The 16,824-nt window shown below is 45.3% G+C and overlaps 1 protein-coding gene across 2 annotated transcripts in view; it reads right to left on the bottom strand.

The window, feature by feature from the left end:
- BMX (BMX non-receptor tyrosine kinase) overlaps positions 1 to 16,824 on the bottom strand; it is a 29,994-nt gene that overhangs the window by 1,074 nt on the left and 12,096 nt on the right. For both annotated transcript variants that reach the window (XM_083501941.1, XM_083501942.1), the window contains exons 9-18: positions 16,532 to 16,594; positions 15,589 to 15,643; positions 13,761 to 13,840; positions 12,716 to 12,843; positions 9,039 to 9,113; positions 8,721 to 8,889; positions 7,074 to 7,290; positions 6,847 to 6,911; positions 5,761 to 5,879; positions 4,122 to 4,279 (exon numbers count right to left, since the gene is read on the bottom strand). In XM_083501941.1, the coding sequence (XP_083358067.1) occupies positions 4,122 to 4,279; positions 5,761 to 5,879; positions 6,847 to 6,911; positions 7,074 to 7,290; positions 8,721 to 8,889; positions 9,039 to 9,113; positions 12,716 to 12,843; positions 13,761 to 13,840; positions 15,589 to 15,643; positions 16,532 to 16,594 (1,129 nt within the window). The remainder of the gene's footprint in view (positions 1 to 4,121; positions 4,280 to 5,760; positions 5,880 to 6,846; positions 6,912 to 7,073; positions 7,291 to 8,720; positions 8,890 to 9,038; positions 9,114 to 12,715; positions 12,844 to 13,760; positions 13,841 to 15,588; positions 15,644 to 16,531; positions 16,595 to 16,824) is intronic.

The following is a 16,824-nucleotide window of genomic DNA, read 5'->3' as shown; positions in this document are numbered from 1 at the left end:
CACATTTACTTTTTTTCAGGCGTGCTAGGTACAAAAATAGGACTACAGCTTTATTTTTCTACATCACAGCCTTCCTGTTTAAAAAGTCAAAGAAGCATGTGTGTGTGTGTGTGTGTGTGTGTGTGTGTGTGCTTTCCAGGTAATGCTTCTCTTATTAATTTAAGCAAATCCTTTGACAAAATAATGCTTTTATGAAAACCATAATCGTTCAAGATTCCGTTCATGTATTTGTGACGTTTGTTATCAGCCGTGACTCCCGCTAATTGATTTACGAACCTCGATTAGCGATATATGGCTGCCCGGCACACTTCCGCAGCGCCTCTCCGTCACGGCTCAGCAGAGTTTCGCACAGCGGTGTAGAACTGTCACGCAGCTTGATTCAGCTTCCAGACAAACACACAGAGTCCAGTTTGTCTATTTACAGCTTTTATTCCAACATTTCTCAGGAATTTCCAGGACTATTTGCAGCCATGCCAAAACTGCGTCTTTTCCCCACGGAACACAGAGTGGGACTGGCAATCTTTGCCCTAGCTCCTCCCAGCTTCCAAAATTGACGTCAGAATGGTGTGGCATCATGGGAAGAACTTAACTCGTTAAGTTCCAACTCCAACACCCCCCCTTGCCGCACCTTCTGACAAGACCTTTTTGAGTTCAACACCTTTCCCTTTGCCTTGTGCTTCTTCCCAGCATCTTTCCCAGGCACCTGTTGAACCCCTTCAACACTCCCAGAATCACACTGTGCGAACCAGGCCCACGCACTTGTTGCTTGGTACCTTTCCGGCGGAATGCCCTTTGTTGAGCGACTAGACCTTCTGGGCACAAACTCAGATGTTACCTCTGACTCACTGCCACCAGGACCTGTGTCCTCAGCCTCACGGGATTCCCCCTCTGACTTAAAACGTTTTCGAACCCTCTCCATTACACTCACCGGAGAACTGGGCTCGCTTTTGGGTGTTCTCTTAACCTGTGGAGAAATTACAGATACCTCCTCCTGTTCCTGACTTTGGTCAGTTACCTGATCGTCATCATCAGACTCAGTTTCTTCTTCCTCCCTCTCAGAATCTTCCTGTTCTGAATCAGAAAGACATTCTGAAAGAACATCACGCTTGGAAGCAGGTTTTGACTTTTCATCCTGCTCATAGAACTCAGCGTGCTTGCTGATCAGTAACTTACTCTGATCACCTGATGGAAATGCAAACCTCCATGCACTCGCTGTTGGCTCATACCCACAGAAGATCATTTTTCGGAACTTGGATCCATCTGGCCCCTGCAAAGCAGCAGGTACTGACACAGACGCATGTGACCCGAACATACGCAAAAAATGAATCTGGGGTTTCCTGCCATGCAACAGCCCAAACGGTGTGTCCCCTACCATGGAATTGTAGGTGCGATTCCAGGTGAAGCTCACATACTTGATTGCCTCCAGCCAAAACCTCGGAGGTAACCCAGAATCTTTCAGCAACACCTGTGCAGTTTTAACCAGAGCCTGACACTTGAGCTCTGCCTCCCCCCTCTGATTGGGTGAAGTCACTGTGTGACGTATCCCTTTCTTGCGAAAGTACTGTTGCAAAGCAGAACCTGTAAACTCAGCTCCCCTGTCACTTGTGACAGCTTGCACTTTGGTGGAAAACTTTACTTCCACCTCCTCAATCCAACGTTTGATCAGCTGTGCTGCATCACCCTTGGATTTGAGACCGTGTGTCCAGGAATTCTGTGTAAAATTATCCTGTATCGAGAGCAGAAACCTTGACCCTCCCAGACTTGGTTCTTTTACAGGACCCCACAAATCTAAGTGAATTTGTTCAAAAGGCCTAGTGGTTGTCCTCTCAACTTTTGGATAACTGCATCCTTTTACCTTTGCCAGCTTGCAAGTTTCACAACTTACAGCATGTCCACATTCTAAAATCTTACACCCTTTAGAAATTTCCGGCAGCACCTGTAGTTCTTCTACTGAACTATGAGCCGTCCTAGCATGCCAAATATGAACACATTCATCATGATTGGGAACTGTAGCACGCAGTGCTTGTGCTTTCTCAACCTTCCCATCACCCTCCAGAGACGTTTTAAGAATGAAGAGATCATTCTGCCCCTTTTTAACCTTGGCAAGCATCCTCCCTCCTTTGGAGATTGTGCACACATCATTCTGAAAACAAACCGTAAATCCCATTTTCAGTAAATAAGGCACAGATAAAAGACAGTGGTGCATCCCAGGAACGGTACAACACTCCAGCGTTTCCTGTAAAATACGAAAATGCAGATTTACAACGTTAGTCAAATTTCCTTTCTGTCCATTTGCAAACAGTACAGATTTCCCGGCAGGAATTGCCGTGCAGTTCCACCTCTCGACAGCAGGTGTCTCTGGAATCAAATTGCGATTAGCTGCAGAGTCAATAACGAAACGAAACTTGGAATTTTCCACACGGCTGTCTTCGAACAAAGCCATGCTCGCAGAGATTTGATAAGACTCGTGTTGTTTACCACGACCACCTGGTTCAGCTCTACGCCTGCCTGCCTTCCCAGGCCTGTTGCCATGGAAACCCGACTGGCTCCCATGAAAAGTGTCCTTGACAACATCCTGCCGCGCCTGTGTGCTCCGGTGGGGGCTACTGCCACGCAGACGTTGAACTCCAGTGGAAAAACACTGCCCGGGGCTCCCAGCTGGCTTGGCCTTCCTCCTCCTGGAACAGCGCCTCCCACCAGCCTCGCCCCCCCTGAAGCTGCTCTTCATTCCAGCAGGTTCAGTGGAAAACTTTTCAAACTTGCCTTTGGAACTTTCCGCCCCCCCGACTTGCTCACTAGCACTCCTTGAGGCTAAATCATCAGGAACAGGGGCTCCAGCCATCTCTAGGCTTCCAGCTTCAATCTGCCCTTGGCCTCCTGCTGAGCCTTCACACAGACGTTTCAGCACACGCCAAGCCTCATACGCAGATTCAACGCTTTCCAGGTGCTGTTGCAAATTAGCATGAACACCTGCTCTCAACATGCAGATCTCAGCTTTCTCCCTCTGCATTTTCTCCTCCAGAGAAGCAGATTGCGACTTTCCTGCAACTCTGTCATCTCTGTCCACCAGTTGCACTGGTTCCCTCTGGGAAATGTCCCAAACTTCCGTGGCCATGAACCACGCTCTCACCCTTTTTGTCCAGGTATTCCACGCTTGGACGGTGAGTTCCTCAAGCTGTTCAAACGGAGCTTGAATCCCTTCCTGGCCATCTGCCATCTCCTTCCGTTCTCCCAAGGGGGCCCCAAGCTGTACTTACAAACGCACCAGCTCCTCTGGCTCCTCAGCTCCGTGGAGAAACGGTACCTTGCTGCCCTCAGCTCTTGGCTCCACAGCAACACAGGCACTTCTCTGCGTCTCGCAGCTTGCTTGTTCGCTTCTGCCTGCTCCTCCTGCCGTCTCTGCTCGACACCGCAGATTTTACAGCTCCCGTGACAGTTTTACAAGCGATGATTTAGGTCACCCATAACCTGTGACGTTTGTTATCAGCCGTGACTCCCGCTAATTGATTTACGAACCTCGATTAGCGATATATGGCTGCCCGGCACACTTCCACAGCGCCTCTCCGTCACGGCTCAGCAGAGTTTCGCACAGCGGTGTAGAACTGTCACGCAGCTTGATTCAGCTTCCAGACAAACACACAGAGTCCAGTTTGTCTATTTACAGCTTTTATTCCAACATTTCTCAGGAATTTCCAGGACTATTTGCAGCCATGCCAAAACTGCGTCTTTTCCCCACGGAACACAGAGTGGGACTGGCAATCTTTGCCCTAGCTCCTCCCAGCTTCCAAAATTGACGTCAGAATGGTGTGGCATCATGGGAAGAACTTAACTCGTTAAGTTCCAACTCCAACAGTATTATCATTTAAAGTCAGGCACCATAGTCCAAACCACTGCACACACGTGGGACTCCTACACACTTAGTCTTCTCACTACAATGGAGTGACAAGTTCTGTGCTTCTGCGGAGTTTGTCCTCTCCCATTAAAATAATAAGTGAGCCTTTACTGACAAGAGAAGGTCCAGGCGCAACCAGAGGCCTACAGCTGCAAAAGAGAGCAATAGCAGAGAAGGGGGGGGTAAAATCACTTTTCTTTTTCAGCCTCAAGTGAACTAGGACACATACCTCATTCCAGCAGCTGTACATTATTTGATAGATTGCCTGGGAAGCCAACTGCGGGCGATAAAGCCGATAGCCAAGGCAAACCTTTTCGATCACTTGCATGTTGTCATACTGTTCATAGGGTTGCTTCCCCAGAGTGAACACCTCCCACATTAAAATTCCTGTAGACATGTCCACAGAGTGGAGGAAAACAAGGTATTATAATGGTACATAAAACCCAGAAGGACATTAAAAAATAAAAAAGGTTGCTTCCGGGCCATCTGTTTATTGAGCATTCATGTGGATTTGTTGGCACTAAGTTCGCAGGCAGGTTAAGAAGACGTCTGCTGTTTGTTGAGGTTCCATTCCGCTTTGTTTGCAGGGATGTTAGATGATGATACATCAGGCAATCATCATCTCCCACTTTTCACTGCGTTTCCCCCCATTGCTTTTCTTATTGTGGAATGTCGTATTTTGGTAATGCAAGACCATTCAATTGACTTCAATTGTGCAACATGAATTTGCAAGGTGTGAGAATGAATCCCACCCCCAAATAGCAACAGCCTGGAAGCATCCTTATTTGTGTGACAGTTATTTCTTGATATAGGAGCATCATATTCTGCATAAGATGCCCATTATTTATTTCATTCCATTCATGAATCGTTTCTCATAAAATATCCCAAAGCTATTTCACAGTAAAAACATGATGAAAGACCAGCTGTATACTGAATTGCCTCTGCTGTTTAAAAACCCACAGCCTCTCTCGCTAATTTAAGTGTTTATAACTTGTTCTTGTTCCGTCATGCATTTTTTGTGCTACCAAGCTACTTCTCTTTGACTTCACAGCTACCTTTTTCTTTTCTTGAAAGTGCACTTGAAATATCCACAAGCCAAAAAGGGAGCATGTCAATCTCTGTGTGAACTGCTGGCAGCTGGTCCAAATGGGCAGGATGTGGAAAGGTGTGGGACAGTACAAATCGGCAACCGATAAACAGCATCATTGTACTAGTTGCTACCACTCCTGAGAGGCATCCTTTCCTCTGCTTTTTGTTTAGTGCTGCTATGGCTCGGCAGAAGCGGTATCTAGATTTGATAATCTATCTGACTGCATATTTTTAAAAGACTGCTGTATTTCCAAAAGTGTGTTAACGCCCACGTTTTAATTGCTTTGTGACACTGAGCTATTTAATTAGGAAATAAAGCCAAGCTGGAGAGAAAAAGAAAGAGAACAAAGAGCTGTCCATGCATTTGGAAATACCGTATTTTTTGCACCATAACACTCACTTTTTTCCTCCTAGAAAGTAAGGGGAAATGTCTGTGCATGTTATGGAGGAAATGCCTACGGGTGGCATGCCTACGGATTTTCCTCCTCTAAAAACTATGTGCGTGTTATGGTCGGGTGCGTGTTATAGAGCGAAAAAAACGGTATATTTCCTATATGGCAAAGAAAGTCCATGCAATACAGACCTTCACAATCTGGGCATAATCCAACAGGGATGTGTCCTGCACAAGTCCTATCGGTTTCACTAGACGAATTCCTTAGGGTGCATTATATCATCACTCTGTGCCTGATCAGTCACAGGTCCATTTATTTAGATAAACGACATCTAAGGGCTTTTCTTCACTTCATGTAGCATTTTCAATAGTTGCATTACATACTCACCAAAGGCCCACACATCCGATTTGCTGCTGAACTTGGTATAATGGAAAACCTCTGGTGCTGACCACTTCACAGGAAATTTAGTTCCTAAAGAACTCACATACTGGTCATCAAGCACATATCTATAAGGCAAGATTCACTTTTTAGGATTCACAGAGCAAAATGAAGGATGTATCCGAGTGACACCTCAGTTGAACCTACTCTGCTGAGATGTCTGCCAAAAACAACCAGATGGTTGTACCCAATGACAGGCCTATAACTAACCCATAACTAACTTAGATCCATTCATGTCAATAGGTTCACTCTGAGTAAAACTGAGCTGGCTACAACCCAGTAATACAAATATCAAAATATTGGTTATCAAATCACCCATCTATCCGTTTTTTGTAGAAGCTGGTTTGGACATGGAATGCGAAAAGAAAATTCACAACAACCTTCTGGCAAATGTAAAGTATGTTTCTTATAAACAATATCAATATGAAAACTTCCCAAGATCCTTAGATAACCACTAGCTTGAGGTTGGGATGGACAAATTCCCCCCCCCCGCCTTGCCCCCCAATAATTTACAGCTCACTATGAAGCAGAGATGTTTCTATTTTTAAAAGATCCATCTCAAAATATTATTTAAAAATGTATTAATATTTTAAGAAGATTCAATCCATATTTGATACATAAGCCAGGAGTGGGATGAGGACTGCCAAAACATTTTCCAGGCAATCTCTGTATGAAGACAGACAGAAAAAACCAACAGCCCTGAGGGGGTTGCGCACTAAACACTCCCTTACTTCAAGAAGCAGTGGAGAAAGCAGCTTCTTTCAAAACAAACAAACAACCTCAAAACCTTGATTTAGCTGCTGTCTGTGATGCTGGTAGCAGTAACAAAACTCTGATCTTAGCCGCCCGGCCATGAGTTTCTTAACCCAGGATAACTTGACTGCAGTTTAGTTCCAGATTATTTGAGAAGGAAAATGTGGTGCCTTTTAGGTTATCATGAGAGCTGCCATTTTCGAATGTCTCGTTAATGTGTGTGTGTGTTTTTAATCAGCATTATAATATTTTCCCCCATTGAAGCTAAAGATTGAGACTTACCTTGTCATTCCAAAGTCGGACACCTTCACTGTAAGATCAGTATCAACCAGGCAATTTCTAGCAGCCTTTGCAGAGAGCACAAGAAACAAAATCAGCTTAGAAACAGATGTGACGCTGATCAGGGCTGTGAATCTCCTAAATCACCCCCCCGCCCCCCAAACAACCACAGGTTGTTAAAAAACAAAAAAATCCACACCCCTTCCAAGTTCTGCTTTCCAAGAACTTACCAAATCGCGGTGTATGAACTGATGTTCCTCAAGGAAAGCCATTGCTTCACAAACATGGTAGCACATCTCCATCAGTTGAAAGCGATGTAGCCCTTTGCCATGGGCTTTTAAGTAACTAAGCAAGCAGCCATTAGCCATGTATTCAGCCACTATGTAGATGGGATAGGTCTTTGTGCAAACACCATACAATTTAACAAGTTTGGGGTGATTCAGTTTCCTAAAACGAAGTACTGGATTTTAACACATATAAACATACACAGGGCACTTGCATGCACCTCCAGAAACCCATGCAATTATTGTCTATTTTCAGTCGTCGTCGTCCCCCAGAAGCTACATAAAGACATAATAATTAATAACACAGTGTAACGGCTGAGCGATACTAGTTGGATCAAAAATATAGTCAAGGAAGGCTTGACATGGCTAGTGTTTCAATAGGGATTGCAGTGCAAATATAAAACCCATATTGGCCAGAACATCCATTCATATGCATCACAAATGTTTTCGTCTAAAGGAACACTAATCAAACAATATTGTAAATAACTGACAAAAATGCTTCTTCATATTAAAGGCATCGATAGGGCAGACAAAACCTATGGTTATCTTAGTTATGTAAAGCGACCCCTGACCGTTAGGTCCAGTTGCGGACGACTCTGGGGTTGCAGCGCTCATCTCACCTTATTGGCCAAGGGAGCCGGCGTGCAGCTTCCGGGTCATGTGGCCAGCATGACTAAGCCGCTTCTGGCGAACCAGAGCAGCGCACGGGAATGCTGTTTACCTTCCCGCCGGAGTGGTACCTATTTATCTACTTGCACTTTGAGGTGCTTTCGAACTGCTAGGTTGGCAGGAGCAGGGACCGAGCAACGGGAGCTCACCCCGTCGCAGCGATTCGAACTGCCGACCTTCTGAACAGCAAGCCCTAGGCTCTGTGGTTTAGACCACAGCAAATCATATAATTTTAGAGCTGGAAGGGCCAAGAAGGTCATCTAATCCAATGCCCTGCAATGCAGTAATGTTTTGCCTAACATGGAACTCGAACCCATAACCCTGAGATTAAGAGTCTCATGTTCTGCTGACTGAGCTGAAGCTGAAATTATCGCATGAACGATACGGATGCTATGTCTACAGTTGCCAAAAAGTTTAAACAATCCCCTTTGGAATATTTAACAGAAGCAATTAAAAATTAGGGAAAGGGTGCTTAAACACTTCACTCTGCCCCCAAGAGCTGCATATTGCCTGTCCCTTTCGTTTATTGATTTATTGCAAATATTTTTATATTACCGTTCAACAAAGGTTCCCAGGGCAGTTTACATAAAAGGAAGCGGAGGAAAAATCTTAAAATATGGAAGACAAAAGCGAAAAGGCTTCAAGATCTCAAGAGCCAGATCAATACAATAAGCAGGGCTCACATTAAGGCTGAAAGGCTTGGAAGAACAGGTCACTCTTTGCCTGGCGCCAAAATGACAACAAAATAGGTAGAATTCTATGGAGAGAACAGGAGCCACCACTGAGAAGGCCCTCACTGTGACTGCCACTTGCATTGCCTCAGACAGGGCTGATACTGACTGTCAGAAGGATCTCTACTGCAGTTCCTAATGTACGGGTAGGCACATACGGACTTAGTGTCACTTAGGGAAAACCCTTGCTTACATCATGGTTTCAGCTTCTTCCAAGAATTCATCTTCAGACATTGACCCTTCCTTGATCATTTTAACAGCAACGTATTTCTTTTTCCACTTTCCCACCTGCACCACTCCAAACTGACCACTCCCTATTTCCTTCAGCAAGACAATATCTTCACGCTTTAGCTCCCAGGGGCCTAAGTTTAATAGAAAGAGTTGTTATATTAGATCATATATACCGGTATGTTGTTGTTTTTTGGTGTGGGGGTTTTTTGCTTTTGGAGAAGGGTTTCCTGGAAAAACTATTACTAAATTCCTATCACAGTCAAAAAAGGCTTTCCCCTACCTTTTCCCAAAAGTGCTGTGGATGGAACTTTGTTTGCCTTCGTGGACACTGCATGTCGAAGTCTTGTAACTATACCTAGAAATTAAGTTCACCAAATAAGGTAAGTTTGCTGAGAAAGGGAACCTGTGGCTTAAGATCTGCATGAGAGGCACTGCTGAACGTTCCATCTATAATCATGGCACACTCCATGGCAACTCATAACAGGGTCGTCTCAGTTATGAGTCCCTGGATATGGAAATACGTCTGTCCCCTTTGTTGATGTCTTCTCAACTTCTCTTAAAGAGGTATCCATTTTGTAGCTCAGTGGTAGAGAGCATCTGCTTTGAATGTAGAATGTCCCAGCTTCAACCCCTGACATTTCTATGTAGGGCTGGACTCCCAACTTTATCGTCCCTGACCACTGGCGGTGCTGACTGGGACTAGTTGGAGCTGAGGTCCAGTAATCTCTGGTAGGCCACAGATTCCTGATCCCTGATTTATGGGAATAAGCATGACCTACTTCCAAGGGGGAGGGGAAATATTTACTGTGACTAAAATATGCAGATACCGGTAATTGGAGAAATCAAAAGCTGTTGTCAGATATAGTTAATGTTCTTTGTCTACTTTTGCCTGGATCTATAATAGTTATTATCATTTATAGATATACCATGGTACCTCGGGTTAAGTACTTAATTCGTTCTGGAGGTCTGTTCTTAACCTGAAACTGTTCTTAACCTGAAGCACCACTTTAGCTAATAGGGCCTCCTGCTGCCGCTGCTGCACGATTTCTGTTCTCATCCTGAAGCAAAGTTCTTAACCCAAGGTAATATTTCTGGGTTAGCAGAGTCTGTAACCTGCAGCGTATATCACCTGAGGTACCACTGTAAAGGTAAAGGATCCCTGGATGGTTAAGTCCAATCAAAGGCGACTATGAGGTTGCGGTGCTCATCTCGTTCTTCAGACCAAGGGAGCCAGTGTTTGTCCACAGACAGCTTTCCGAGTCATGTGGCCAGCATGACTAAACTGCTTCTGGTGCAACGGAACACCATGACAGAAGCCAGGGCGCACGGAAACGCCATTTACCTTTGAGCCACAGCAGTACCTATTTATCTACTCACACTGGTATGCTTTCGAACTGCTAGATTGGCAGAAGCTGGGACAGAGCAATGGGAGCTCACCCTGTCATGGGGATTCGAACCGCCGACCTTCCGATCAGCCAGTGGCGTAGCGTGGGGGGTGCCAGGGGTGCCGGCCGCACCGGGCGCAACATTTTTGGGGGCGCGTTTGGCCGGCCCCCCTCGAGGAAGTGGGAACCTCTCCAAGGCACAGCGTGCCGTCGGTAGAGGAAAAAAGCCGCGCAGCAGCAGCAGCAAAGTCGGGAGGAGGAGGAGGTGGAGCGAGCCTGCTAATTCCTTGCTGGGAATTAAGCGGCTCAAAGAGGCAAAGGAAAAGAGGTGGAGCCGCTGGCCCGGAGGGGAGGAAGCTGGAAAGAGCAGCGCGCCAAGTGCACGTGACGCAAAGGGCCTGCCCAAGTGCAGGCTGAGCTCCCCGTGGCAGGGGCGGAGGGAGCCTCCCTTCCTTTTAATGGGCAAGCATTTTCACGCGGGGAATCGACAGCAAATCCTCGGGCAGCTCTCGGGGAAGGGGGCATTTGGGAGAAGTGTGGATACCTCGGTTGGTTGGAGCGCGGCGATGAGAACGCCAAGGTTGCGTCTCTGATCCTCGTTTGGGACGGCTGCATATTTATCCCTGCATTGCAGGGGGGGTTGGACTCGATGACCCCCAGGGTCCCTTCTAACTCTATGATTGGCGGGGGGGGGGGACGGGGACTGAGAGGCTGGCCTTAGGGACAGAGGCAGATCTAGCTGCTCCAGCGCCCGGAGCGGTGCACATGCCATGGGGTGAGTGTCCCAGGGGGAGAGATGCCCATGGGGGGGTGGAGCGAGCTGTCCATGCTGGGCTGCTTCCTGGGGGGTGGGGAGCCATGCCGCTTTGCCAGCGCCCTTCTTCCTTTCCCTCTTCCTTTTAACAGCTATGGGGAGGCTCCCCCCCCCCCAAGCAGCCCGGAAGCGAGGGGCAATGGCGCGATGCCGGCCCACAACTCCAAAGCCTCCCCCAGCTGTCAAAACAAAGGGGGAAGGTGGGGAAGGCCGCTGGCAAGGCGGCGCATCTCCACCCCTTCCCCTGACGGCTCGGGGTAGGCCTGGGAGTCACGGTGCGCCGAATGTCATCCCCCTCAGTGATGACACCTGGTGTGGACCGCCCCCACCGCCCCCTTCCTCTGCCCCTGCTTAGGGACAGGCAGAGCCTGGGCTCCTCGGAGTTGACAAATGGAGGGGTGCACATGGAGGGACCAGCAGCTGGCCAAAGAGGGGAAATATTATTGACTTATTCGCAGAATCTATAGCCTTCTCTACAGCTGAATTCTCCCCACTCCCAAGAGTGGGGAGCAAAGTAATGAAAACAAATAATAATAATAATAATAATAATAATAATAATAATAATAATAATAATTTATTTAAGCCCTGCCTATCTGGCTGGGTTTACCCAGCCACTCTGGGTGGCTTCCAACAGAATGTTAAAGTACAATGACCTATTAAACATTAAAAGCTTCCCTAAACAGGGCTGCCTTCTGATGTCTTCTAAAAGTCTGGTAGTTGTTCTTCTCTTTGACATCTGGTGGGAGGGCGTTCCACAGGGCGGGCGCCACCACCAAGAAGGCCCTCTGCCTGGTTCCCTGCAACTTGGCTTCTCATGAGGGGACCGCCAGAAGGCCCTCGGAGCTGGACCTCAGTGTCCAGGCAGAACAATGGGGGTGGAGATGCTCCTTCAGGAAGAAGAACAATTTACAAAATCTTTTAAACAGGTCCATTGAAAAACTAATCAACGTCCTATTTGTCTGGGGGGAGGTGGGGGGCAGTGCCTGCCTGCCCCTTTCAAGCACGGCTGGGAAGAGGCCTCTGCAGGCTGAGCAGTGGCTTAGCGTGGGGGTGCAGGGGGGGCCGGCCACACCGGGCGCAACATCTGGGGTTAGGGTTAGGGGGCGCAAATCCACGGGTTAGGGGGCGCAAATTACTTCCCTTGCCCCGGGTGCTGACAACCCACGCTACGCCACTGCGATCAGCAAGCCCAAGAGGCTCAGTGGTTTAGATCACAGCGCCACCCGCTCCCCTTATCATTTACACAGCACTTGAAGATGTTGGATCTTTCCATAATAAAAGAAAACCAATAAATAATTAACAATTTGCTGTCCTTTCTTGAAATTCAACATCAGCTGCCAGGAAGCAGCAACAGCACTGCCCAATGATAAGACCAGCAATGGTAAGCCTTAGTAGAATCTTCTCAGGCTGCAATTCTATGCCCAGTTTGCCTTGGAGTGAGCCTCACTGAACACAATGGGACTTACCCCTGAGTAAACATGTTTAGGCACTGCCAGTATTGCCATTAGGAAACTGAGGCTAAGAGAGAGCGGTTTGCGCATAAGTCTACCTAGCTGGTCAGAGAATGACGTAAGCTGAATTCCCAGCTCACACTCTTAGACTGCAATCACAAACCTAGTAGGGAGTAAGACCCATTGAACACAATGAAACTTACTACAGAGTAGACATGGGTAGGATTGTACTAAAAGCAAACACACACAATAGGGAAATTGACATTCATGAACACAATGCAAATCATGAAATGATAAAGCGATTTACCTGCTGAATTGTGCTGATGATAATGAATAAGCTCAGGAACTGAATCAAAACAGTAATTCTCAGCCAGGTAAAACTGTTTTTTGTTGTTTACATTGACATGGTAGTGTTTAACGATTCCTTTTTTATCTCTGGAAAAAATGAAGACAAACCATTCCAGCTAGCATAAGGAAAACGAGAGGAATTTCTTAGAGGGGGGGGGGGTTTCAAAGCCCACTTGGGAGGGCTAAACATTATTGAGGCCCACTAGTCACAAAGGGATGGTAGACAGAGATGGAGCTAGACATAATCACCTGGCTATTACAGACATCATTCACTATTGATAACTAATCCCTTTGGTAACAGCTAAATTATTTGCTACAGCAATTCCCTTGTGGCAGAGTTCTGTAGCTTTCCTCAAGTTTAGACTGGTTCTGGAGGTATCATGACCTGGGCTGAATCTAGACATATATAAAAAAAACCCTGTGAGAATGCTTTTTTTTTAAAAAAAAAGTTCAAAAATATATATTGAATTTGCCATTAGCTTACCATCGCCATCTAGTGTCACATTTGTTTAATACACTTAAAACACACTTTAAATGTTCTATTTGCAGCTGTATAGCTGAGTCTTCAGCCCCTCTTTCCTTTTAGCAGAATTTGCTGATCCAAAGGCTCTAACTAGAGAGCGCAATCTGTTTTATATTTTCCCCTTCCTTCTGTGTCTCCAAGTGTTTCTGCTCATCTCCTGTAATTTCTTCTCCTTTCATGTGTGTAACTTTTAACTTATTTGCCACAAGCTGTCAGTTCCTATCATACCTCCTAATTTCTCTCTCCACTTCCCACTCTCTCTGCCCGTTTCCCCATGAGCTTTAATATAGACAAGCACATAGCACTGAAACCAGCCTTCAGAATAGGGACACTTTAATTTGAATTATATATGAACACAGATGCAATCTGAATCCAGAAAAAGCAACTGTACAGCTTGGTTCACATTTGAGGGAAGACCAATACATTAAATCAGGTATACATTATATTGGAGGGGTATATTAGATATACCTTGCCTACTTGCCTGCAAGTCATGCTGAGTACAGATACAGTGTATTTCCCTGCATGGCTGGAATTACGAACCATGTAAGCTCCATCCTTCCCCTTTTAATAAAAACCAGAAGAGAACCTTTGTAGTAGTTGTGAGAATGGATGCTCTGTTAGTTTTTCATAAAATGTGAGGCCTGTTTCATTGATATACACTTGCACCTTGATTCTCGAACGCCTTGGTACTCGTACGTTTTGGCTCCCGAACGCAAAAACCCAAAAGTGTTCCAGTTTTTGAACGTTTTTCGGAAGCTGAACGTCTGACGGGGCTTCCGCTTGTGTGCAGGAAGCTCCTGCAGCCAACCGGAAGCTGCGCCTTGGTTTTTTTAATGTTTCAGGAGTTGAACAGACTTCCGGAACGGATTACGTTCGAGAACCAAGGTACGGCTGTATTAGAGATGTTCTAAAAGTGCATCAAACTATGCTTTTGTATAGCTCCTTGCCAGTCACCAAGGGTCAGAGCAAGCAAACCGTATGCAAGGACGGACATCACCAACACACTGAGAGGCAGATGACATGCTTATGTACATTGTTCACCCTACACATATTTTTAAAAAGTTCTGAAAATGCTTTTTTAAAAGTGTTTTTAAAAATATGCTGAAATTTCCATTAGGCTCACCATCGCCATCTAGTGTCACATTGTATTTTGCACTTAAAACACACTTAAAGCGTTTTATTAGCAGCTGTATAGCTGAGTCCCATGACTCCTTAATTTGCACCAGAAAAAAAATATTGAGGGGGGGGGGGTAGGCACAGAATGGAAGACGTTAATTGGGAGGAGGGCTGGAAAGATCTTAGCCCTCTGAAAGAGAAATAATAGCATAGCCACCCATCCTAAACACATTTCCTCTGAATTCAGTTTGTGATCTAATTATAATGTTTATGCGGAAGAGTTCATTTTCTTCAGGTATTCGCAGGGGTCCATTAATGGAGAGGCAGGAGAGGAGTCAGCTGCTTGTCTCATGAGTGTTCAACTCCCTCTTGATGCCCTCAAATTTTAAAGTTAACACTAAATGAATATTTTGAGTTGGCATCTCTTCCACTACAGTTTTCTAATTCCAGGAGTGTCAGCGCCATTAAGTAGACTTGTTTTACTGTCATTGTGAACAGACCGGTGTGTGGCAGTGATGAGGGTTCTGATTGGGAGCACAGCCTGATCTAGCCTGGCCTCTCTGCATCTGCTGTCAGAAGAATTAGCTATGCAGGGTGAAGCTGCACAACAAACGGCATGTATAGTTTGGCCCTCGATAGCTGCCTTGAGTATCATCAGGGGAAAAGGTGGGGTATAAAATATATAACAACAGCAGCAGCAACATAAGAAGACAGCAATTTCGGCTCCAACCTCAACTTTGGCACAATCAGTGATGTTTCCGTTCTGCTGAAGTTCTGTTTCTGCCAAATACTACATTATCCATCTCACTGTATGCTATTTAACATAATACAAATCATTATTTTCATATGCTATGGATTTAATGTAAACAATGACATAATTGTTTCCATACCATTCACTTTGATGTAAAGGAAATGTTGAAACTCTGTATAAAGAAAGTCATTAATGGCGTATTGGTTGTAGGCTTTATATATATATAAATAAACATGTTGTGAATGAATACCAAGCGTATTCACTGGATTGATTTTCATTCCAGATCTGGGATAAAAATGTGAAGAACGGCAATTTCCACTTCCGTTTCTGACTGAATTCTCTGACACTGCCAGCCTGCACTATTACAAAGGAAGGAGGTGAATGCTTGAAGCTAAAGGCAATGCATAAACCTAATAAATGTGTAGGAATTTTTAAACACTACCTTCTGCTGCAGCAGTTGTTCTGCCTGGGCCCTTGAGAGTTTACCAGCATACCAACTGCAACAAAAGAAATTGCTAGCATATTACATTCACAGCACACAATTATTCTGTAATTGCATTATTATGGAGTAACACTTTCATTATTTGAACGAGGATTGAAGAATCTCTCCCGCGCAATGAGCATGCCATGATTTTGGAATAAGGTTATCTGATAAATCACTTAAAGAAATGTTAAGCATCCCATGGGACAGGTTAAAAAGTTCTGAAACTCACTTTTAAAACCCTCACATATTTACTAAGCAGTGGCTGCCACATGCAGTTTCTAAGTAAATACTTCTGTGAAACCTTTAAAGGCTTAAACTCCCTTGAAAATGAATTTTCAATTACTACTGTAGCGTGGATGATTGCTGCCACATTTATTTAATGCTGGTACCACAACACACACACCACACAGAGAATATATGTATACATTGCTTCCCCCCACCCCAAATGCTTCACGAACATTATCTCATATATCCTTACAATAGACTTCTTCCTAATTGCTGAAAAGTGCCTCAGCAGTCTTTACAATAGCATATTGCTATCTACATGTTGAAAATGTTCAGATGAGATGGAAAAATGACAGCTTGTCTAGCACCACTCAGAAAGATCGTGGCTGGTCTGGGGTGGGGGTGGGTGTAATGGGAGATTTGGAACACTTGGAGGAAGAGTGGGATTCAGATACAATAAACAGTAATAATGACAGTGTGTCGTAGTCTCTGCACAGACAGAAGCATGGGGAAGCTGGCAGTAGCAGTAGCGCTGTGTATATCAGTGCCAGCAGGATAGGGCATTTATATCTCTGCTTGCCTATCCTGTAGTAAAGGTCTTCCTGCACTGAATACTTAAACTAATGCATTGTGCACCGCCATCCCAATGATCAACCACACCCAATTTCCGCCTCACTCATTATTAGCAATGCTTTCCTCCTCTTCAGTTGATGACGCTTTAGCTGTATCGATGCTTCTTCTGCGAATGCAAAAAAGGCACAGTGAGTTCTCCATTTACTCCCCAGGTCATCAGGAGAACTGCAACACTGATATTAATCCTCACCTAGGCGATAGTGAGCCAGAAAAACCACAATCTGACTCAGAATAAGGCTGTTTCCTATGTTCCTCACTGAATCTGAGGAAGCACAGTCTAGTCACTCCTGATTTCGCAGAATAAATATATGGATTCTCTCTTTGGTATATTCAGCA

Source organism: Podarcis liolepis (genome assembly GCF_965112155.1).
Source record: "Podarcis liolepis genome assembly, chromosome: 4".
NCBI classification, from domain to species: domain Eukaryota; kingdom Metazoa; phylum Chordata; class Lepidosauria; order Squamata; family Lacertidae; genus Podarcis; species Podarcis liolepis.
The sequence above is the reverse complement of the archived record's forward strand: the minus strand, read 5'-3'. Positions and strand labels throughout refer to the sequence as shown.